Genomic DNA, 24,362 nt, shown 5'->3' on the forward strand with positions numbered 1-24,362 from the left:
TGATTAAAAATTTAGTTGGTCTTAATGAATGCAAAATTATACATTTGTAATGATTGTTTATATTATCTTGGCTCTAGCAATATTTGTTAATAAATAAATTCCTTTGGAATTTCGGAGTATTAGTTAATCTTATAAAACTCTCCAGATGCTTATTTTGCGTTTTCTCTTGAGAAAATTGAGTAATGTTGGCTCAAGTCTGAATAATATGAAAAAAGCCTCGATAATAAAATATCAGTAAAAGCACATTTAATGTTAACTATGCCCAGCCAAATCTGAAAGTATGGTACTGGATCCACATAGACGGGAAAGCTCCTGCAATGATTCTGACTTGAATCAAGGGGTAATTAATTGTTATTAACACTGTTTGGCACATCTATGTCCAGTCTCTTAGGACTGAAAACAAAACTGTGAGATAGAAGGATCATTATCTGCCCAGGATGCTCTGCTGGCAGAACCTAACAGGATCTTCTTTTCTTCTGTGGATAGGACCACAGTTAATATCTGACACAGAACGTGGGAATATTCCTCATCTGCATGTCATGTGAATGCTTGATTTGAATACCATTTTGATACATAAATGAATATATTTGAATATTTGCTTACATGTTATAGAAACATGCAGACATGGCATTTCATTTTCTGTTATTCCTCTAAGTTAGGGTTAAGACTGAAAAACTTAAACTTGGAAGACAATGAAACCAAGGCACAGAGAGATTAAATGAGTTGTCTCTGACCCTACAGCTCATCGTGATATTGTGAGAAATAGGACTGGCTTTTTTTCCTCACTTCAGGATTGATTCACTGGACAACGTTATCCTATATATCTTTTTTTTTTAATGATTTTACATATCATTTTGAAAAATACTTTGATTTCTTAGTAAGGTGTACTAAAATATGTCTTTGAAAAATATTTTTGGCTATTTTCCTCCTAGATATACATACACTGATGTTATTCATATTTGGGTGAGAATTGATATATTCTCTTTGCTCTGTTTATGAAAATTCCCAGGGCCAGTCAAGCTGGTTAAATTCTTTATGTCATGAAACCAGAAAATAAGTTTTATTTAAGTACATTATATTGTTTCTGTCCTTATTTTGATAATTCATACAGATTTAGGTACTGAAAGGGAAATGATCATTTTCTGGGTAGTATGATTCTTCAGACTTTTAATAACATACTTTAAGACACGCGTTTAAGTGTTTCTGGAAGTTTGCTTTGTTTCATGACAATTCATACTTTTCTGTTGCTTGTTGGAATGTTTTTATACATATACGTTTGCACCTAACATATTTGCAGTTCTTTCGCAGTACTTTAACTTTTTTTTTTTTTTTGGCTTAAGTCTTTCATTTAAAATGCTCTTTTCTTTAAACCCTTACCTCCTGTTAAATATTTCTGGCATATTGTCCATTTTCATTAATTGCTATGTCAATCTGCCAGGCTAAAGGAGATAAGAGCCACTTAGCATGAATATTTGGAATATAGTTGTCTTGACCATTAACCTTTAACTTACATTAAGGCTCTATTCAGCAGAAATTTTATGACTTGGTTCCTGCTTGTTAAGTTTTAGATACTGTGGCTATGCTACATAGTTGAGGTAAGGAGTCGAGCATTCAGGGAAAAACTATGCTAATTATCTCTTGTGACAGGTATAATTTATTTGTTTTGTATACAGGAAAAATTGGTCCAAGATAAAGGTCTTACCTAAATTGATTTTGTTTTGAGATTCAAGTAATCTCTTGAGTTCAAAAATATCTGTAACACTTTTCCGTTTATTAGACCTACTACTCCTTAAAATAGATTTTTATTAGTATTTATTATAGGCTAGATTCTCTAAGTACAGTATCTCATTTAATTCTTACTATAACTGAGGCCGAAAGAAGATAAATAAGCAATCCAAGTTTAGGGAGCCAAAAAAGTGATAGAAATAGGATTTGCATCTAATCTATCCAGTTCAATAAAATTTGCTCTTTCTGGTCTACCATGTTACCTTTTAATGTACTATAAGGAATGTTGCTTTACTGAGTATTTTAAAAAATATTTTGGGTTATAATTCTGGGATAGTAAAAAGGCATTATTCCCTAGAGTCATAAGAATAAATATGATACATTTTCAAGGCACTTTAAGATACCGCACAATTTTTTAAAAATTACCATACTAGTTTCTGAAGTTGGTGACCATGAAAAATGGGCATTAGTCTGTAGGTCCATAAAAAGCATGAGAGAACATCAGTTTATTTTCACCGAAAGTGTTAAATCTGCTGTTTTTGTCCCAAACATAATTTGGTAGTTTCCCATTCCCCTATCTTTATGTCAAATAAGGTCATTATGTGAAAAATGATTTTAAAGTTTCTAAAGAATAATTGAGAGAGAGAGAGCGAGAGAGAGAGAGAGAGAGAGGAGTAAGAGTAGATGCCATGTAAAAATAATTTAGATTTTTTTTCCTACAGTGTATGCTTATTTTCTTTTAAAAATTGAAACTTATTTGAAATCAAATGCAGTACTTTTAGAGGAAAAATTAGATAGTTAAAAATTTATCTATTTTCTTTCAGTTTGAGTGTTGTAGATGTATCCCATGATGCCCAAATTATAGAATTTTTTTTTCTTCAGTGATTCTAGCCACTGTCTTGGACATTTCAAATTTCTTCTAAATAGAGACCTTGGTGAAGAGCTGTCTTGTTTTGTGCTTATTTTCATCTAACATGCATGTGCTGCATCTCATGTTTATGTTTGCTGTCTCACATTGCTTTATTTAGATGCCATCTAACAACAGTATCAGAAAACAAATAGAAACACTCCAGGTGAGTCGTGTTGATGTTACAAAGTAAAATATTGCTTTATCTCCTTTAAGTGTGGCTTTTTTCCCCCTTTACCTATGGCTGCGTTGCATGTCCAACGTATTTATTTAAGCCTGCTTCTCGTATTGTAAAAGAAGAGCAGCACACAGCGGGAACATTCTACCGAAAGTTTAATATTAATGTGGTCCCAAGAAGATGAATTTAAGAGAGAGAAGTGATACCGAATGTTGATTTTTAACCATAATCTTCAGTTTTAAAATATTCTGTTTAATTAAAATTAGCTGTTATAAATTATGCTTTTTATAACATTTTCCAATGAAATTCAGGAGACAGTAACTCAGATTTTGAATATGATTTTGATGCAACACTTTAAAACTACAATCCTACTGGTTTGAGTTTTAAACAAATCTTTTGTTGTTGTTGTTCACAGTAGGAAAAAAAGGAAGAAACATTAAAATGATTGCTGCCAAAGAGCATATTTGCCTGACATCAAAACTGTATTATTTAAAATAGATAAGTAATAAGAACCTGCTGTTAAAAAAAAAGAAAAAAGAATTTAAAAAAATTGTATTATACGTTAATATTACTGGATTTTATTAATGTAATCTGATTATTCAAATTAGACCAAAATTGTAACTAGGGAATTATGTATCTTTGTTTAAGGATCAGATCAATTTAGGATGTTTTCATTATTCAGAGATATATAACAGCATTGCAGATACCGAATAAACAATTATATAATTTTTATCACTTTTTATCTTTTCTGGAATTGTTCATTATAAAATAAGTCTGCTTTGTAAAACATAGTAGTCCATCTTGGAAAGTTGGAAAATCAAATTTTATTTCATGCCAGATACCTCAGCACATAAGATAAGATAATCCAAATATTTTATTAACAGTTTATATGAGAAGAATTTTTATGTGGAATTGGACTTAAATATTTCTATTATATAATTTATTATATGTTAATTTGTAGTATTCATATTTTGAAAGGATAATTTAACTATGTGAAGGTATTATTTGGAGTGTACATAAAACTAATTGAACTCATATTTTGACATTTGAGACCTTGCATTTAAGTGCTAGAAAAGAAAGTACTACAAAAAGCTTGGTTGTTATATTAGTAAGATATATTGTGTGTAACTTTATATGTTACTTTAGTTACATTAGTAACAAATTAATAGAAAACTACTTGGGGAGTGTATTTGAAATTTGGAATCGTGGATTTGTCAGTAGAAGGAGAGACTGACTTTGAGACTCTGACCAGCTGAATAGTTGATACTCCATTCTGAATTATATCAAATTTTCATATACATAGATGTGCAAAATTGTATTTTCTAGTGGTTGTCTTTTTTAAAAACATGTCCAGTGGTAATCTTGTTGCATTGCTTTTAATCATACATAGTAGATGTCAGTTATTCTGTAGTCTGAGAAAACATAGAATGGTAAATTACTTAGTATTTAAAAACTCCCTTTTGTCCATTGTTATATATAAAATAATTGTTTAACAATAAGAAATCTCTCAAACCAGATTAAATAAATGCTAATTTATAGGACTAAATGCATCCTACAACTAATTAACAGATGCATAAAGAGTTTCTCCTACTAAAGGTGATTATTAGCTAATTTTCAAAATTTACAATTAAATCTCATTGCATGTCTCTTGTCATTTAAGAACTTCACTTTTTATAATAGCTAGTATGAAGAAAAGGTTTGCTGATCAAATTGTGATTGAAATGGATACCTTTCTGATTTTAAATAAGAATGTTCTAATTCTAAATTAAAAAATTAAAGGTAAACACCTGACACTTACTGAGCATTTAACGTGTCAGGCAGTGTTCCAAGTGCTTTTCACGTAATAACTCCCTTCATCTGTGAGGTAGGTACCGTGTTATCTCCATTTTAGAGCTGAGGAAACTGTTTCACCAACTGATCCAAGGATGGGGTTTGGCCAGTCATTCCTAATTTCAGAGTCTATGCTCTTAACCCACCATTCTATATTCCTTCTTTTAAGTATAATCACTCAATAATATTTTGCATTATTCCATAAGCGCAAATATCTATAACAACATTTGGTGTTCTAAATTTTAACTGTGTATGAGCTGCAATGAATTACAGCAAAGATGAGCAATCCTTTTATCATTATTTCAGTATTGTTGTGTGTCCCATTTACCATCAGGTAAGTTAAAGTGTGTATAATTTCAGAGTTCTTAGAGATACTAGTAGTATTTTGTTTTGAGAATATAAGGGATGGCTCAATTTCCTTATTTATGGTTGCTTTTGAGCTCTCTGTACTTACTGTATACTAAATATATACTTACATATTTAAACCTGTTTTAGATTGAATAAAGAAGGGAATGGAGAGGGCTTTTAGTTGTTGACAGAGAATATAATTGATCTTAAATTATTGCAAGTACTTTGATAAATAAGCTTATTTTTATTCTCTTTTGCTTCTAAACAGAATAAAGATCCTAAAATGTCTCGAGTTGCACTGGAATCTTTGTATAGATTGTTGTGGGTCTATGTAATTAGAATAAAATGTGAAAGCAACACTGTAACTCAAAGGTGAGTGCCTTTGTTTTAAAGCATATTTAAAGTAACATCTTGGTAAAAAATGCCACACTGATGAATTTTAGTTAACGTTACAAATACCTTGAGGAGGAATATGAATTATCTTGACATATTATGAAGGATGCGAAGGATATTTTGCTAATGTTTTGTTGATTTCATTCTCTCATTATGACTAAATCTTCTTTCCCTACAGTCGTCTTATGAGCATAGTGTCAGCACTTTTCCCAAAAGGGTCACGTAGTGTGGTTCCTCGTGATACACCTCTCAATATATTTGTGAAGATTATTCAGTTCATTGCTCAGGTGAGTGCCTCACCTCATAATACCTATATACATGCAAATTGTAAGAGTAGGGGACAAAGTGAGAGAGTGGCATGGGCATATATACACTACCAAACGTAAAGTAGATAGCTAGTGGGAAGCAGCCGCATAGCACAGGGAGATCAGCTCAGTGCTTTGTGACCACCTAGAGGGGTGGGATAGGGAGGGTGGGAGGGAGGGAGGGAGACGCAAGAGGGAAGAGATATGGGAACATATGTATATGTATAACTGATTCGCTTTGTTATAAAGCAGAAACTAACACAGCATTGTAAAGCAATTATACTCCAATAAAGATGTTAAAAAAAAAAAGAGTAACTTAGAGTCATAGAATTTGTTACACATCTAAAAGCATGATAACAAAACATTTATTAATACTGAATAGTGAAAAATAAAAGTATGCTTTAAAAAGTAAAAAATAAATGATGCTAATGATTTTTGTGTGTGTGCAAAATACATTTAGATGATTGATCTACACACTTGGAAAGGAGACTCAGAGGAGGAGACACTTAATTTAGGAAGAGTCAAGAAAATGTCTCATAATCTTCCTCTTGTCTATTTACTAATTAGTTCCTGAGTGTCTTGAAAGATTTTGGAACATTGTTTTCATAACCTGCATTAATCTATGTTCTCAGGTAGAGACACTAGAGTCCGTGGTAGCTTGTTGAATCCAAAGGGGTCTTTTAAGGAATAGAGGTCGTTCACAGAATCACTCATAGGACTGAAGAAACAGATTCTAGCCGAACTGGAAATCCAGAGGAAACTACACTATCGGGCTACCAAGGAAGCTGCTGCCTCTGCCACGGTCAAAAACCTGCCAAATTAGGAAGTGCCCCAAGTGCTTAAGAATCATGTTTCCACCACAGTTCCCACCAGTAAAATAGATTCCTTTCTCCCTGTCCTCCCCCACCTCCTCCCGTACCCCAGTTCCCAAGGGTTCCCGTGAGTATATCACTTGACGGGGTCTCAGTCACATCCTGAAGCCTGTTGTCCAGAGGCATCCTGGGAAATATCATTTTAGCTTTCTAGCCTCTGCAGTAAAGGAAGGTTTATTTGAAGAGGATTAAATGGGGGCTGAGTAAGCAAATCCATGGCTCTGGTCACATTCTCTTTTGGGACATCAGCCCCGGAGAAGCATAGGTAGGTTACCTTCTCAATTTGGGAAAAACACTTTGGTTCCAGAATGTTCATTGAGTTCTCTTTGAACTAAAACTATGACAACGAAGATGACCCATAATGTAATTATTTTTGACAATGAAGAAATAAAGAACATTTAAATAAAACGAATACATTTCTATTTACGGGAGCACAGAATTAATGATAATTAGATAAGAATAAATGTGTCAATAAGATGAATGAAAGCAGATTGTGCCTTAGATCTGTTGTTGAGAAAACTTTTGCTATTTGGTTGCATCCCTTCCCCGAGGGTCATACCCACTACCTTTGCTTAATCACCTCACACCAACACTCCTCCAGAACTATAGAGCTCCTCTCAAACATCAGTTACTCTTAGTTAACTTTTCTTTCCTTGGAGATTACCCTTCCCGGAGCCCTGTTCTTTCTGTCCCAGTATGAACTCCCTGCTCTCCACGCCTGCCTCATTGCTATCGTCCTGGGACTTCCTTTTATCATTATTTTGGGAATTCCTTCACTTAGGTCTTGAATATGAGTTTGGCAAATGCGTGTTTAAAACTTCTATCCTGCTGGTTTGGCTACTAAACCAATCATTTGATAATTAAATCATGTATCTATAATCATATACTTTTAACCTTAATTCATATGCATTTTTCTTTTGTCCAGCTAGATTCAGGAACTTCTTGTGGGTACAGACCTGTATTGTTGCCATTATTTGTATAATTCTTAACATGATACTTAACTTATACAGGCAGACCCTTGTTTTATTGCACTTTGCTTTCTTGTGCTTTGCAGATATTGCCTTTTTTTTTTTTTTACAAACTGAAGGTTTGTGGCGACTCTGTGTTGTTAGATGATGGTTAGTGTTTTTTAAGCAATACAGTATTGTTTAGTTAAGGTTGTACATTGTTTTCTTAGGCATAATGCTGTTGTACAGTTAATAGACTACAGTATAGGGTAAACATAACTTATATGCACTGGGAAACCAGAAAATTTGTGTGACCTGCTTTATTCTGATTTTGCTTTATTGCGGTCTGGAACAAAACCCACAGTATCTCCAAGGTATGTCCATAGCAGTAGAAAGTTATAAGGATTTATTGATGTTTTTTTTTTTTTCCTCTAGGAACGTTTGGATTTTGCAATGAAAGAAATAATATTTGATCTTCTCAGTGTTGGAAAATCTACCAAAACTTTCACCATTAATCCAGAGGTAAAAAAATTATAATGTAGTAATTTACTATCCTATACAATTAAAAAAAAATTTTTTTTAAGCACAATTTCTGGAATCAGAACTCTTAGGCTCAAATCTCTAGTTAAAGACAAATTAAGATAAATGTTATTTCCTACTTCTTTGGCCTTGTTATTCCCTCGTAAACTCCTGCTCATCCTTTAGATATAAAATTTTCAGATTGTTTAAGAATATTTTTTGAAGTAATTGCTTATTGGAATTTAATGACACTGGAGAATGTAAAAAGACAAAATAAGTGTTATATTTTCTCTTATTTCTTTTAAATTATTGTGCTGGTCCTCCTCATAATCAAATCCTAAGATATATATTTATGTAGTTAACAAATGAGCTCGAAAGTTATTGAAGCTTTTTATTTGTAGGATTTTTAAGATAGGTTAATAATTATTTCCAAATTTTTAAAGTGAGCAGAAAAGACTTTTTATAGATGACATGCTTAACCTGGTTCTCAGCAACAAAAATCACATAATGAAAGACGTTTTCTTGATCATCTGTTTTCAAAAATATTCTCTTCAAAAAAAAAAATATTCTCTTCATTGAACAAGTTTATTTCTGAAATTAAGTTTTTTCCTCACTGAAACGTTCATACTAAGAGTAGAGAAAATGTCAATTGTGCCGTTTTGTTGTTGTTGTTTTTCTACAGGCTTATTTTATTAGGATTTTCTTCAATCTATATTTTCTTTTTAGGAATCTTTTTAAGCTTGTGAGAGCTAGTTTAGTTAAAGCCAGATAAAATTATCTATTAATCCACTTAATCAAATCAAGCAAATTGCAATACACTGAAAGAATGAATAAGTGAGGACACCTCTGTGAACCACAGTACATTGTGGAATTTTCCCACTCCCTTCAAGATGTCTTCTATGACTATGTGAAATAACCATCTGATATTAGACTAATATCACCAGTATTATGTCATATGTAAAGAGGGGTAAATCTTAAAACCTTGATCTTATTTAGAGAAAAAATATATAAAGGAAAGTTTTATTTTCTCCCTGTATTCCAGTGAACCATCCAGTGAACACCCACTGGGATGCATATACCCATTTTAGAGACCAGTGGTGTAGGTCATAACTAATGACAGCTTGGGCTGAGATGGTGTGGTGTGGATAGAGAGAAGATCATTTACTGAGAAAAGAAACACTGAGAAGATACTGAGTTTGGTGGGGAAGAGGGCATTTGGTTTGAACATGGCAAATCTGAGGCATCTTTCTGACATCCAAGTAGAAGTGTCAAATTGGTCTGAGGGTCCAAGTTCAGAGGAGAAGTAAGGCTTAAAATTAGCAGGTGCTCTGGTATGGTTGGTAATTGAAGCCATGTAAATACATGAAATTACTTTGGGAGAGAATACATAATGATAGGAAAAGGCAGCCTAGGAACTTGCCTTGAAGCAGTCTAACATTTAATATTCAGATAAAGGAGGGTAAATTTGGAATGTGGACAGAGATGACACAGTCAGCAGTGGCACAGATGTACCCAAGGAAGGGAGGGTTTCAGGGAATAAGGAATATTTGACAGTGTCCCATGCTGCTGAAAAGTCAAATAGGATGCAGGAAAAATGTCCACTGGTTTGAACAGTATTGTCACTGATGAGTGAGAGGGAAGTATTATGGGGAGAACTCATTGCATTAAGATAGTTGAGTATAGTTAACAGGAGTCAGAATATTCAGTTAAAAGGGAAATGTTGAAGATGCAAGAAAGAGAAGGGATAATTGATAGTGTAATTTCCTGATAATGCAAGAGCAGATGGGATTCTAATAACTAGGAATACCAGCACTCCTCAACTGTAACAGGAGCAAAGTAGAGGAAGAAGAGGTGCAGATATAAGTAGATCAGTGTGTTTTGTAGTGAGAGATTGAGGAAGGTTGATGTTTTTTTTCTGACTGTGAAGTGGGTGACAGATCATCTGCTTATAGAGGTGAGAGTATGGTATCAGGGTGTAGGAGAGTTGAGGAAGGGATGGAAGAGGTTTGAAATAAGCTAGAAAATAAGAGAGCCAGTTGGCCTCATAAGTGAATGGGTGGCACTTGGGAATTTGGTATTAAAGCAAACTGCAGTGCCTGGGCTAGTTAAAAATGTGGGACAGAAAGGTTTGTGTTTCTTCTGTCCTCCTTCCTCCCATCCCCCAGTGTTATTTGATGAGATATTTTTAGCATGAAAAAAAAAGGAATTTTCTGACACTCTGACTTCTTTATTTTGAAACTTTTCTCTCTGAAGAGAATGAACATAGGCCTCAGAGTCTTCCTTGTAATAGCGGACAGTTTGCAGCAGAAAGATGGTGAGCCGCCAATGCCAACAACAGGAGTTATTCTTCCCTCAGGAAACACTCTGCGTGTAAAGAAAATTTTTCTCAATAAAACCTTGACAGATGAAGAGGCAAAAGTCATAGGTTAGTGTTAACTGGAATAAGTAAATAATACAGTTTAATATTCTTCTGTGAAAGGTTATGATCAAATCTAAAATGTATATTATTGCCTGTGTAAATGTATACATACGTGTATATATTTGCCTGTGAAAGTATATATTTGCCTAGTTATTCCAGTGTACAGAGTGATTCAAAAATGAATACTTTTTTTTATAATATCCTTAAGTTGTTATGTTAAAAGTCTTGTTAAATATTTTCTCACATGATACTATTCACTGCATTTTGTCCTTCCTTCAAACTAATTTCAGTTGTGTGCATAATTTTTCACATTTTCTCCAATATACTGAAGCAAATTATCAGGGAGAGTAGTATGTCAAAGTCAGAACTCCTTCCTTTGTAACAAAAATAAGCTAATGTAATTTAAAGGTTGTGATGGGCTTTTATTTTTTTACAGAAAATAACTGTAACTATTCTTTATCTAATTTTTGACATTTTATAACTGTGAAGTTCCCCCCCGCCCCTCCAGGAATGTCTGTTTACTACCCTCAAGTGAGAAAAGCGTTAGACAGCATTCTCAGACATTTGGACAAAGAAGTTGGGAGACCAATGTGTATGACTAGTGTGCAGATGTCTAATAAGGAGCCTGAAGATATGATTACGTATGTAGTCAATTATTTCTCTTCATTGCTATTTTAGTTTTCATAAGTAAAGTGGGTCGATTCTTGCTTGTTTCCTTCCTTGTTTCCTTCCTTTCTCTTCTGGATTTCGCCCCTATTGCCATCTGTGGCAGTTTTTAATACAGCGATTCCTCCCACAGGCTCAGTTTTACTCTTTAAAGTGCTGTCAAACCAGTACAGATAGCAAAAGTCATCCTGGATCCGTCCAGTTTGTTGTCAGTGTTGAGGCCTTATACTTATTCTGTGAGTGAGAGATAAATGCTAGTGACCGCAGATGTGTGTGGACATGGTTGGTTTATTAAGTCAAACAAATGCTCTTATTTCCAGAGCCTTGTTCAACAAAAAAAGAAAACCTGAAAATCTCCTGGGAACTGAGGGTACAGAGGGGAATAATGTATGAGTGGCTTTTTGTGTGAGAAACTGTACCTCTTCTCACCCCCATCCCACTGCCAGCACTGCTTGTCAACCCATGTTTTTTTCCCTTATTGTTAGGGACTTCCTCCTCAGGAAGATATATTTTATGGCAATAACTTCTTGTACTTGCTAGGAAATATCTACATATTCTTTGTAAGTGGACTTTTTTTAAGGTGTTAATATCTGCATTGTACATCTTAGATAACCAAATTGGATATTGGCTCTCTCAATTAATGCATAGTTACTATATACAAGAAAATGTTAATATCTCTGAGAGTTTCTCTAATGTGAAGTTTTTTTTCCTGCATTACTTTCTCTGGGAATTCTTCATCCTTTTTGCCACACTTTCCTCATTTCTGCCTGTAAATTTGCCCTCACTGAGTTCCTCTGGCTGTGTATGTAGCGTCTTCAATGACGGCAGTGTCAGCATTCCCCGGTCAGCTAGTTCTTCTGTAACTCCATTAATGTTTGATTGATATTGGGTTGACCAAAAAGTTCGTTTGGGTTTTTCCGTAAGATGTTACAGAAAAACCCAAACAAGCTTTTTGGCCAACCCAATATTTCACTGCCAGTATTCACTGTTCTTTTCTTCGCTGTACTTTAATCTTTGTTGGCCAGTTTCCTCTTTTGATTATCCATTGTTGTCAAATGCCACCTGAGTTTACCCCTGGAGGCAAGGAATCAACACAACTACATAATTTGCCATGTATGTGTGAACCGAATAACAGATGTGCAGTGACCAATCACGACAGACTTTGAAAAAATTAATGTGATTAAATCACTGGTTATGATCACATCTGTTTTTTACGTCCTGATTTGTGCACTGAGGAGCTAACAGGGAAGCTTGGCTACGCAATTACTTATAGTTGATGGTAACGGAAAATTGAACCACATTGTTGGAGACTGGTATTATTTAACTAAATTGTGGTAACTGAAATTCATGCGTGTTGGAACCAAGCTGAGAAAACTCACTGTATATAAAATCACTAAAAGTAATAGTAGGTCCATTGCCATGATAATGGATACTGAGCCAAAAACTCTTAAAGCATCCAAATTCTTGTCTATATAAGAATTATTTTATTGGGCCAATTGAAGGATAATTTGGGTAAAATAAATTAACAGCTTCCCCTTGAAATGTAGACCAAAATAAAAACCAGTATCTAAAAGGTTAGATATTTAAAATAAATAAAATCATTGAATAACTAGGGGAAAATACAGAAGAATTAAATTGTATCAAGCCCCTGGAGGAACCAGGATTTTCAAAACTTCACGTATTTTATTACATAAAAATTTTAAATATGTTTGTGTGTGTGTGTGTACGTTCTGAAGTAAAATAAAAAGACAAGAAAAAACAACAGTAGTATATGAGAATGTCTGTTTTCTAAAACCCTTGTTAGTATATGATATTAAGAGAAAGAAAAAATTTTGTTGATTTTATAGACCCCCCCAAATAACTAATATTTGGTTACTTAATGTCAATTTTATTATTTTAATAGTTAAATATTATCAAAGGTTAAATATTATGTATTTAATTCTATTTGAAACAATTATAATATAAATAATTTACTTAAATAATACTTATTATTTAAACATAATAGTTGTTATACTTGTTTTTAATTACTGAAAACCTTTTTTGCTGGCTACCTATGTTTTTTTCCTGAATTATCCATATATTCTTTTCTGCATTTATAAACTGATAATTATTTATTGGATTGGTATATGCTCTTTTTATAATAAATACATTAAACTTTTGGAGGTGGGCTCATTTTCTGTAATAATTTTTCCAAGTTTGCTTTCATTGTCTGGTGTATGTAAGATTCTTCTTATTAAGTCCTCTTGTGATCTGTTTTTCAGGGGGGAAAGAAAACCCAAAATTGATTTGTTTAGAACTTGTATTGCTGCTATTCCAAGGTTGATTCCTGATGGTATGAGCAGAACTGACCTCATTGAATTGTTAGCAAGGTAAATGAGAATTACTGTTTGTGAGGTTACCTTTTATCTCTTTAAATCTCTTTAAATTTCTAATGCACCCCGTTACTATTATCACTAAAAAAGTAGTGATAAAGACATTTTTAATCCTTTATTTGATAACTTTCTAAACTCCCATTTTGTCTTTTACGTTTTGTTAACACTTTCTCCTCATTCATTTGTTGTTGTTGTTGATGAAATTTAATCTTAAGATGTATTTAATGACTTTAATTTCATGGCAGAGAGGTCAAAGCCTTTCTTTCCCCAGGGAATGAGAGCAACGAATGACCTGATATCCTAAATGTGAAATCCTAAAAGTATCTTTTTTTTAACATCTTTAATAGAGTATAATTACTTTACAATGTTTTGTTAGTTTCTGCTGTATAACAAAGTGAATCAGCTATATGTATACATATATTCCCATATCCCCTCCCTCTTGCGTCTCCCTCCCACCTTCCCTATACCACCCCTCTAGGTGGTCACAAAGCACTGAGCTGATCTCCCTGTGCTATGAGGCTGCTTCCTACTAGCTATCTATTTTACGTTTGGTAGTGTCTATATGTCCATGCCACTCTCTTACTTCGTCCCAGCTTACCCTTCCCCCTCCCCGTGTCCTCAAGTCCATTCTCTACGTCTGTGTCTTTATTCCTGTCCTGCCCCTAGGTTCTTCAGAACCTTTTTCTTTTTTAGATTCCATATATATGTATTAGCATACGGTATTTATTTTTCTCTTTCTGACTTACTTCACTCTGTATGACAGACTCTAGGTCCATCCATCTCACTACAAATAACTCAATTTCGTTTCTTTTTATGGCTGAGTAATATTCCATTGTATATATGTGCCACATCTTCTTTATCCATTCATCTGTTGATGGACACTTAGGTTGCTTCCATGTCCTGGCTATTGGAAATAGTGCTGCAATGAACATTGGGGTGCATGTGCCTTTTTGAATTACGGTTTTCTCTGGGTATATGCCCAGTAGTGGGATTGCTGGGTCGTATGGTAGTTCTACTTTTAGTTTTTTAAGGAACCTCCATACTGTTCTCCATAGTGGCTGTATCAATATACATTCCCACCAGCAGTCCTCACTCATTTTTTAACTGTTAAGGTTCTTCTGGATTCCCCTACAAATCCTATTTTTAAATTCCTTGCCTTTCCATCTAGTACTGTTTCTTAGGACTTGTATACCATGTTGTCTCTTAACATACGGGCATTATCAGTGTATGACGGCCCCACTGGGCAATTAGTGTGTTAACTCCTACAGTCATTTCTTTAGCACCTAGGGTGATAACCAGGTCTCATTTTCACTTTTTCCTCTTATTGCAGAGGCCATAGCATTCAAGTTTTTATCTCTTTCTTCTACTAGGCTCTGTAAATGAGTAAATAACATGACATCCAAACTTAAATACCAGCTCCCAAAAGTAATTCTAAGTTGAGGTGATGGCCTTTTGAAAAACCCCTTTGTTGACATAGTCAGGGATTCTCTTTAGATAAGGGGTCAGCAAACTTTTTTTCTTAAAGGACCAGATAGTAAATATTTTAAGATTTGCAAGTCACGTGGTGTCTGTCACAGTTACTCATCTTTGCCACTGTAGTGCAGAAGCAGCCACCTGTGAAGGCTCCTGGCTGGATTTGGCCCTTGAGCCATAGTTTGCTGGCCCCAGCCTAAAGGGAAAACCAAGTGCAAAGACTATCAGGGCAGTGATACTTGATCACATTGAAAGATGTTTACTGCTCGCTGGGCACTTATCACTAAGTCTTAAGTTAAATTCACAATGAATAAACAGTTAATAGACCACTCCAGCAACCTTGCCTACCTCCTTGAAAACACCTAGCATTTCACACACCCGCGCACTACCTAGCCTCAGCGGTTGCGGGTTGCACTCAGGCCTTGAATGGTATTGGTCTCTTAGGATTACAAGGAGAAGAAAGGGGTTACTTTTTTTTTTTTTGCGGTACGCGGGCCTCTCCCTGTTGTGGCCTCTCCCGTTGCGGAGCACAGGCTCCGGACGCACAGGCCCAGCGACCATGGCCCACGGGCCCAGCCGCTCCACGGCATGTGAGATCTTCCCGGACCAGGGCACGAACCCATGTCGCCCGCATCGGCAGGTGGACTCTCAACCACTGCGCCACGAGGGAATCCCAGAAAGGGGTTACTTTGAAACTTTGCACCATGAGATAAATTCATCCCTTCCCACTCTTGTCTCTTAATTCTTGCTGTAAATTAGATTGCAGAGTTACGAAGTTCTTGTCAGTGTTAGGGAGGGAAAATAAGTTTTAATTATTTATAATGCTATTCCTTGGGAAAGCAGTGAACAACTCTCATCCAATTCCACTCTTACTCCTCCCGCCTCAGTTTAACTCACCTACATCTTTGTGGACGGCAGTCCATATCCCCCACCAAAATGAAATTGCATCTCCAAGGGGCAGGGATAGAGGAGCCTTGTAGAGGAGCAAATATCTCGACAGTGATTGACAGTTTGCTTTGCTATTTATAATACTTTGCTTCTTTCCCCTGTGGTATTCACTTACCTGTTAGTTTATTTTGGCAGAAAGAAAGATTCTAGGGTCTGCTTACTTTGTCCCCAACTCCTATCATTTGGAATTGTGATGTCTAAATCTTATTTACTTAGAAATAAAGTAAGCAAACAAACAAAGCAAAGATACACTGTAAATTTGCATACCTGTCTGCTGTCTCTAGGGAAGGTCAATTTGTTCTCCTGCCTTAAATTATTCAGGCACCATTCTCTTCATGGCTATACCCTGAGTCACACAGATAGGTGTAAATTCATGGATTTAAGGGATGTTAAAATGACCTTTAAAGCCAGCAGCACAGAGTCAGTCACTCCCCTAGCCCACAGTATTGCCTTTGGTGCCACTGTCAGAGACAGAACACTGGGCTAGAGACCCTTGATCTGACCCCATGTGGTACTTCCAGTGCGCTGCTCTAACTGCTGCTGCTTCGTGGCTCACTCCTAGGTCTCTGTAGCTATAATACATTTTCTCCTCAGTCTCATGGTCAGTTGAATTTTGGCTTAGTGAAGACCAGAACTGAGCTCAGCAGGGTGAAGACTGTGGTATCTCCTCTCACGTAAATCACGCAGCTCTCTACCTCTGTCATGGAGGATAACTCTATCTTTCCAGCTGCCCAAGCATGTAACTGTGGCATACTTTTTAATACACCTGCTTTTCTTTATTCATTCAGGCTGTTTCTAACTCTGATGCATGTGTCTTGATGGTCAATCCTGAAAATAATACTCTACAGCCCCAAACGGAAACTCATATTCATATAGCATTATATATTGGTAGCTTCACTGCTGCAGCCATGTTTTATGATTTTCTTGTTTATCATTCTCTTCTTTAAGTTCCATTAAAATCCTTTAACTAATATTAATTCATGTCCTCATATTGTATTGATGTCTTTAAAAGGTAATTATATATAGCCTCTCCTATAATTTATTTAGACTTAAACTCTTGAAGACCTTATGGGTTCGTTTGACACTTTTTTTTTTTTCATTTTCTTTCTAGGCATACCCCATTTATGAAGTTACTCCTAAATTTATTCTCATTCTCACTGTCAAGAATTATTTCTGTTAAACTGATTCCATCTTGATTTGTTGTATTTCTTTCTTCACAATCAGCCATCTTATGTTTAACTGTAACCTCAGCAGCATGAAAGGAATGATAGAGATAAATCATGTCCTTTCCAGTAAAGGACTAAATAAATATGAGCTAGTGCTAAGGTATTATATGATTGGACGTAGTTTTTGATTGATTATAGGATAACATATGGCATTTTAAGGATTAAAGAATTTTTTATGTAATTCTGATTTGTCAATCTGTGTTTTCTAAAGTACGGCATTTGAATTATGATCAAACTTATTATTCTGAATTATAGTACAAGTACCAACTAATATTAGTAGATTGACGTGTGAATTTAAATAAATGAATATAGTTTAGCATAAGGATGAATATAGCACAAAAAGTGAACATTGGTTCCTATCTTCTTACTTCTTATGAACCAATTGAAAGGATATATTTTTTAAATTCTTAGTTTTACATTTTAGATGATAAAACTCTTTGGAAGGTTTTTGAGGTTTGCTAATGGAATTTTGTTCTTGGTAGGCTCACAGTTCATATGGATGAAGAACTACGTGCTCTGGCTTTCAATACTCTGCAGGCACTAATGCTTGATTTTCCAGATTGGCGGGAGGATGTTCTTTCAGGATTTGTTTATTTTATTGTTCGTGAAGTGACTGATGTCCATCCCACGCTTCTTGATAATGCCGTAAAGATGTTGGTGCAATTAATAAATCAGTGGAAACAAGCAACCCAAATGCATAACAAAAACCAGGACTCACAGGTACCAAACTCTTTTGTAGTGTCTCTTTGTATGTGGTCAGTGGTAGATGACCAATGATGATGTTAAAACATATTGACTTTCTCAAAAACTAAAAGTTTTATTAGTTTTACTTCCTTTCAAAGTGTTTGTAATCCCTTAAGCAGAACTTTCCTATAGTTTATCTATTAAATACATAACATTTGCGTGTCCAACCTTTCCAACTTTCTTTCTTTGGTAATAATTATTTTTAGTTTTTATTTTTATTTAAAATTTTTTTTATTTATTGGCCGCATTGGGTCTTCGTTGCTGCACATGGGCTTTTCTCTCTAGTTGCGGCGAGCGGGGGCTACTCTTTGTTGCGGTGCATGGGCTTCTTATTGCGATGGCTTCTCATGTTGAGGAGCACGGGCTCTAGGTGTGTGGGCTTCAGTAGTTGTGGCACACAGGCTCAGTCCTTATGGCTCACGGGCTCTAGGGCACATGGGCTTCAGTAGTTGTGGCACGTGGGCTCATTAGTTGTGGCTTGCAGGCTCTAGGGCACATGGGCTTCAGTAGTTGTGGCGCATGGGCTCAGTGGTTGTGGCATGTGAGCTCAGTAGTTGTGGCTCGCAGGCTCTAGAGTGCTGGCTCAGTAGTTGTGGCGAATGGGCTTTGTTGCTCTGTGGCATGTGAGATCTTCCTGGACCAGGGCTCAAACCCGTGTCCCCTGCATTGGCAGATGGATTCTTTATCACTGAGCCACCAGGGAAGTCCCGGTAATAATTATTTTTAAATGAACATAGACATTAGAGGCAATTCTAGCTCACATTTAGGTTGTTTCCAATATATTTAAAGCTGATATAATAAAAAATTTTGGTAGCCTTTCAGCTGAGTTATTTGATTGTTTTATCAAAGGCACCAGTCCCCATTTCACATTACAGCATGTGTGCTTCTTAACCATAAAAGTTGCTCAAATTATTGATTTGTGATAATGTGTTAAGTCATAGAATCCTGGAATATTAGAGCTGGATCATCTAAGCCAACCCAGCTTCTCAACCTTTAAAGAGCCTACAAATCACAGGGGCCTGAGAATCTCTCTTTTTAACGAGCTCCTAGGTGATGCCACGTTGCTGGTCCACACTTGGAGTACAAAGGATACCATCCAATCCCCTCATTTTCCATATAGAAATGTTAGGCCAGTAGTGACTTTAAGTGTCAGCTCTAAGGCATTTACAAAGTAGCCAGAGAGTGATAGAACTTAGGTACAGAATTCCTGTTTAGACTGCCAATTAAATGCTTTTTTCACTATGTGACTATGACATTTTTATAGATTAAATGTTATTTAAATTTCTTGAGCTGAGACAGACCTATAGCCATCATTTTTATGATTTGCTTTACTCTTTAGTAATTGTTTTACTAGAATGTCTATACATACATATATTTTTTAATTTCTGTTTATTTTTCAAGCATGGTATGGTTAATGGAGCTTCTCATCCCCCTCCTCTGGAAAGGAGCCCGTGTTCCAATGTATTCCATGTGGTCGAAGGGTTTGCACTTGTCACTCTCTGTAGCAGTCGACCTGCCACTAGGAGATTAGCTGTCAGTGTCCTTAGAGAAATACGGGCTTTATTTGCACTTTTGGAAATACCTAAGGTAAGATTTAGACATATCATCCAGCTACCTAATGAAAGTACTTAAAAACTCCTTTTGTCCATCCTTATTCCATTTCTGTTTTTACCGACGGGGATAATTTACTTTATAACAAGATCTTTTTGACAGGGTCTAAGCTCACCCACCTGCCCTCGATTCCATTTGTAACAAATAGGGCTAAAGTGAGTTTTAATGTTTACCTAGGTTTGACGGCTTTTCTGAAACATTCCTAAACTTTTTTAGACATGTGATGTCTTTTTTATAGGGTGATGATGAATTAGCCATAGATGTGATGGACAGGCTGAGCCCATCCATTCTTGAGAGCTTCATCCATCTCACTGGGGCCGATCAGGTAACTTTAATGATTTTGTGCTGTTCAATCGTGTGTTGGAACTTAAGACATACGTACATACATGAGTTTCTTTTACAAATGTCATGCATTAGAAAGTATTTTTGAAAATGGTAAAGGGCTTTAAAAATAAAAAATACTTTTAAAAAGGTGGCATACACACACACAGAGTGGCACTAGTTTATGCTATGGTCAGTACTCTTCCCACAGAAATAAAAATATTTCATCTTTGTAAAATTCCAACCATTCCAATCTAAAAAATTTCTCTTAAATCTGAAGCTGCTGTCGACTACTGTTTGCTATTTATTAAGGTATATAATATTCTTGACCTATATATGCTGGTTAAAAGGCTATGGAGAAAATTTTTGTTGAAATTCGAAGCAAAAAATTGCGCTCTGCACCTTCAGTAACTGTATTTGTTTGCTTTGCCACGTAAATTTAAGTGCATAGAGTAAATATAAAGTATTTTATGCCTGAGTCATATGTAATTTGACTCATTAAGATGAAGAAAAACACTTTGTCAACACATACATAAGGAAGCTGATGCCAACTTTCTTAGTTTGGCTTGGGGGAAGAAAAGGTCATATATCAAGATTTCAAAACTGATATAAGAATAACCATCACACTTTACTACTTGAAATTATTTTCTTCCCGTTTTGGAATACCTGGACAAGAGGTTTCTGTGCTTTCCACATAACACTTGGCTCTCATACCTCACGAGTTATATGTAGCCAAGAGAGATATTAATAAATTTTATAAACCTAAGAGATGGTTATAAATATGTGCAGTTTAAAGCATTCTGTTTTAGATTATTAACCATGAATTGAGAAATGGATGGCTGTCTCCGTGCCTAAAACAGTGCCTGACTCGGAGCGGGTACTTATGAATATCTGTTGAATGATCGAGTGAATTGGGCCTCTGTTCAGTTTAAGACTCCGGTTTTTGTTGTTGTTTTGTTGTCATTGTTGTTGTTTGAATCATAAGTAATTTGCTCTTAAGGTAAGTCTTTATCTCTTCAGTATAAGAGCTTTGAATATTATTGAGCAAATATTTGAGAATATGTACCTCTGGAGAGGAGCCCATTTCCCCGTCTGTTCCACTTATGCATATATAGGGCACATCAGCATGAAAGTTAATGGTTCATTTTTGAGTTCTCTAGCAGCTTCAGTATGCCCGTGAAAGCTGCATATTCATACATGAATTACATAAGTAGTGGTTCTTAAACTTTTTGGTTTATGGATCTTTTTTGAGACTAACACAAACTATGGAATCTCTCTCCAGAAAATTGCATGTACACATGTGCACAAAACAGCTTATATGCAGTTTCAGGAATTCTCTGCTTATATTACCCCTGTTTAAGAACCTCTGTTCTAGAAACTAGCAATAGGCCACTTATAGTTAAAAGCAATTTATATGGCAAAACTTTGAAAGTTGTTGAAATATACAATAATCGATTGGTTTTGTTTTTTTTTTCTCTGCATAGACTACTTTGCTGTATTGCCCTAGCTCAATAGATTTACAGACATTAGCAGAATGGAACTCTTCTCCTATTAGCCACCAGTTTGATGTGATTAGTCCATCGCACATATGGATATTTGCACATGTGACCCAAGGCCAAGATCCATGGATTATAAGTCTCTCCAGTTTTTTAAAGCAAGAAAACCTTCCAAAACACTGCCCTACAGCTGTGAGCTATGCTTGGATGTTTGCATACACAAGACTTCAGTTGTTATCCCCACAAGTTGATATAAAGTAAGTTGTTTTTCTAGTGCAAGTTTTAAAATGTATAGACTGTCAGCCTTCATAAGGTATGCATTTGAAAAGTTCTACAAATTGGAAATCCCATAAATAACATGCCATAACATACTGGTATGTGAAGAAGGGAGATGAAAGTTGTAAAGGATCCAGTCTCATTATCCTTTCATTCTTTTCGTATAATTTGGTCTCACCAATTTGTAATCGTTCATTTACTTAATAACACACTGCTTGGTACGTAGTTTATGTCCAGTGAATGAAAGAATTAATGAGGAAATCATCCAAAGATGAATATGGATGCGAGTATAGATAAGTTTGTAGATAAAGGGTGAGAAGTGAAGGGAAACCGAGTTCAGTGACCTTACTTTTCCTGACAACATTGTAAGGAAGGCCGTCCACTGTTAGGGACTCGTGGTAATGACATTGGTTTTAGTTCTGAGGATAATGGTAAAGAGTTGGAGTAACTGGTGATGTGATGGAGTTGACCAAGGCTTTATAACTGCAGGTTAGTCTTGCTCTTAAATTTTAAAGAGAATTTATTTGAGTTTGGGTTCCTGATTTCACCTTATCCAATATGCCATTGATCAGATTGCACGGCATGAGTCCTTCTGTCATATAACTTGACCATATAAACCCAACACCTGGATAAACTTAACACCTTCAGCTCATATTAAAGCCTGTACAGGGCTTCCCTGGTGGCGCAGTGGTTGAGAGTCCGCCTGCCAATGCAGGGGACACAGGTTCGTGCCCTGGTCTGGGAAGATCCCACATGCCGCGGAGCGGCTGGGCCCGTGAGCCATGGCCGCTGAGCCCGCGCGTCCGGAGCCTGTGCTCCGCAACGGGAGAGGCCACAGCAGTGAGAGGCCCGCGTATCACACACACAAAAAAAAAGCCTGCACAAACCTGGCTCCTCCAGTCTGTACTTTCTCCCTTACTTTCTATCAGTGCTATCCATGTACTTTATGTTGGAGCCAAAATAAACCTCTCAGAGTTCACTGAATGTGGTCTGCAGTGTCTATTCCGTGAGTTTTTGTTCACATGAACCTAGAATGCCTTTTGTTTTCTTTATGCCCTGCCCATATCTGACGCATCGCAAATTCCACCTTATTTTTAAAGCCTTCTCTTATATCTCCAACCCAGAGTAATTATTTCTTCTTTTGCATTTGTGTGTATCTGTATATACATATATATATATATATAAACATATGTATATACACACGCATATATTTTTTGTTTTTGTTTTTACTGTTTATATATATATATATATATACACACATACATGTTAATTATATATCTATGTAGATTCTCAGATATTGTGTATTGGATGCTGGTTTTTTAAAGAAGATTGACACATGCCACCTTGTGTAACATTTGTGAACTTATTTAGTCTCCTTTAATTACCATATTTTAAATTATAAGCGCCTCTCCTACCACCATTCCCTATATCCCCTTTCTGCTCTATTTTTCTTCATCAAACTTAGTGCCATCTGACATTGTTTTATTTCTCTATTATATATCTCCCCTAGCACACATGATGGCAGTGATTTTCATTTTTTAGCAGGTTTCTGTTTTTGTTTTTTTTACTGCTGTCACAGTGCTCTGAACATTTTTAAAATACTGAGAAACGACGAATCAGTGAAACGATATGTATTATTTATCAATAGATTATAAATCTATTGAAGGTGAGGAATAAAACTTAGTATTTTCCCTGTCTTTGTTTTGCTCTCAGTCCTTAATCCCAACAGAATTTTTGGTATTTGGAAAGATTTATGGAATTGTTCCAGAATATCTTATTGGTCTCATCTCTCAAAACAGAAATTTGATAGAAGCCTTAAAAATGTGGATATTCTAGGGGAGGGGGAAGGGTAAGCTGGGACAAAGTGAGAGAGTGGCATGGACATATATACACTACCAAATGTAAAACCGATAGCTCCTGGGAAGCAGCTGCATAACACAGGGAGATCAGCTCGGTGCTTTGTGACCACCTGGAGGGGTGGGATAGGGAGGGTGGGAGGGAGGGAGATGCAAGAGGGAAGAGATATGGGGATATAAGTATATGTATAACTGATTCACTTTGTTATAAAGCAGAAACTAACATACCATTGTAAAGCAGTTATACTCCAATAAAGATGTTAAAAAAAATGTAGATACTCTTTGACTCTGCAATTCCATTTTCAGGAATTTACTCAAGAAAATAATAAAACATTTATTATAATTAAGCATATATCCAAATGTATAGTGTTGTGTGTAATAGGGAAAAATTACTATTAGCTAAAATATCTGACAGTGAAAGTGTGGCTGTATCAATCATGATAATCTCTATGATACATGGTCATCAAAAATGATGTCATGGAAGTATATTAATTTACATGGAAGATGTTTAAATATATATGTTAAGTATAAAAAAGCATGTACAAAACAAATGAAACAATATTCAGTTTTTATTAAATGAAAGGGATGTATTTATGCCTTTATTTTAACGTATATGAGTTGAAGATATGTAGAAGACTTACAGTGCTTACTTTGGCATAGGAGTAAAGGTGATTTTCATTTTGTTTTCACTTTTTTTCCCTACGTGGAGCATGTATAACAAGTTATAAAATGTGACCTGATAAAATATTAACTGTACTCACAGAAATAATAGATTAGGTTAAAATGATCCTATAATGTGTTTGGTTTTTCAATCTAATATTTTATTCATTATATCTTATTCCGCCAAGATTCAGTGGTAGTAATAAAAACTGTATGCTAACCATCTCCCCTAAATTGATAGAAATTTAGCTTTAGTTTAAAAAAAAAACT

General features: G+C 35.5%; 1 protein-coding gene across 1 annotated transcript in view; it reads left to right on the forward strand.

Moving 5' to 3' along the window:
- Positions 1-24,362, forward strand: part of FRYL (FRY like transcription coactivator) — a 249,383-nt gene that overhangs the window by 146,304 nt on the left and 78,717 nt on the right. The window contains exons 14-24 of the mRNA XM_060148216.1: positions 2,754-2,798; positions 5,257-5,360; positions 5,560-5,668; positions 7,941-8,027; positions 10,278-10,449; positions 10,952-11,084; positions 13,371-13,478; positions 17,611-17,848; positions 19,274-19,459; positions 19,722-19,808; positions 21,289-21,557. Coding sequence (XP_060004199.1) covers positions 2,754-2,798; positions 5,257-5,360; positions 5,560-5,668; positions 7,941-8,027; positions 10,278-10,449; positions 10,952-11,084; positions 13,371-13,478; positions 17,611-17,848; positions 19,274-19,459; positions 19,722-19,808; positions 21,289-21,557 — 1,538 coding nt within the window. The remainder of the gene's footprint in view (positions 1-2,753; positions 2,799-5,256; positions 5,361-5,559; positions 5,669-7,940; positions 8,028-10,277; positions 10,450-10,951; positions 11,085-13,370; positions 13,479-17,610; positions 17,849-19,273; positions 19,460-19,721; positions 19,809-21,288; positions 21,558-24,362) is intronic.

Source organism: Lagenorhynchus albirostris, chromosome 4 (genome assembly GCF_949774975.1).
Source record: "Lagenorhynchus albirostris chromosome 4, mLagAlb1.1, whole genome shotgun sequence".
NCBI classification, from domain to species: domain Eukaryota; kingdom Metazoa; phylum Chordata; class Mammalia; order Artiodactyla; family Delphinidae; genus Lagenorhynchus; species Lagenorhynchus albirostris.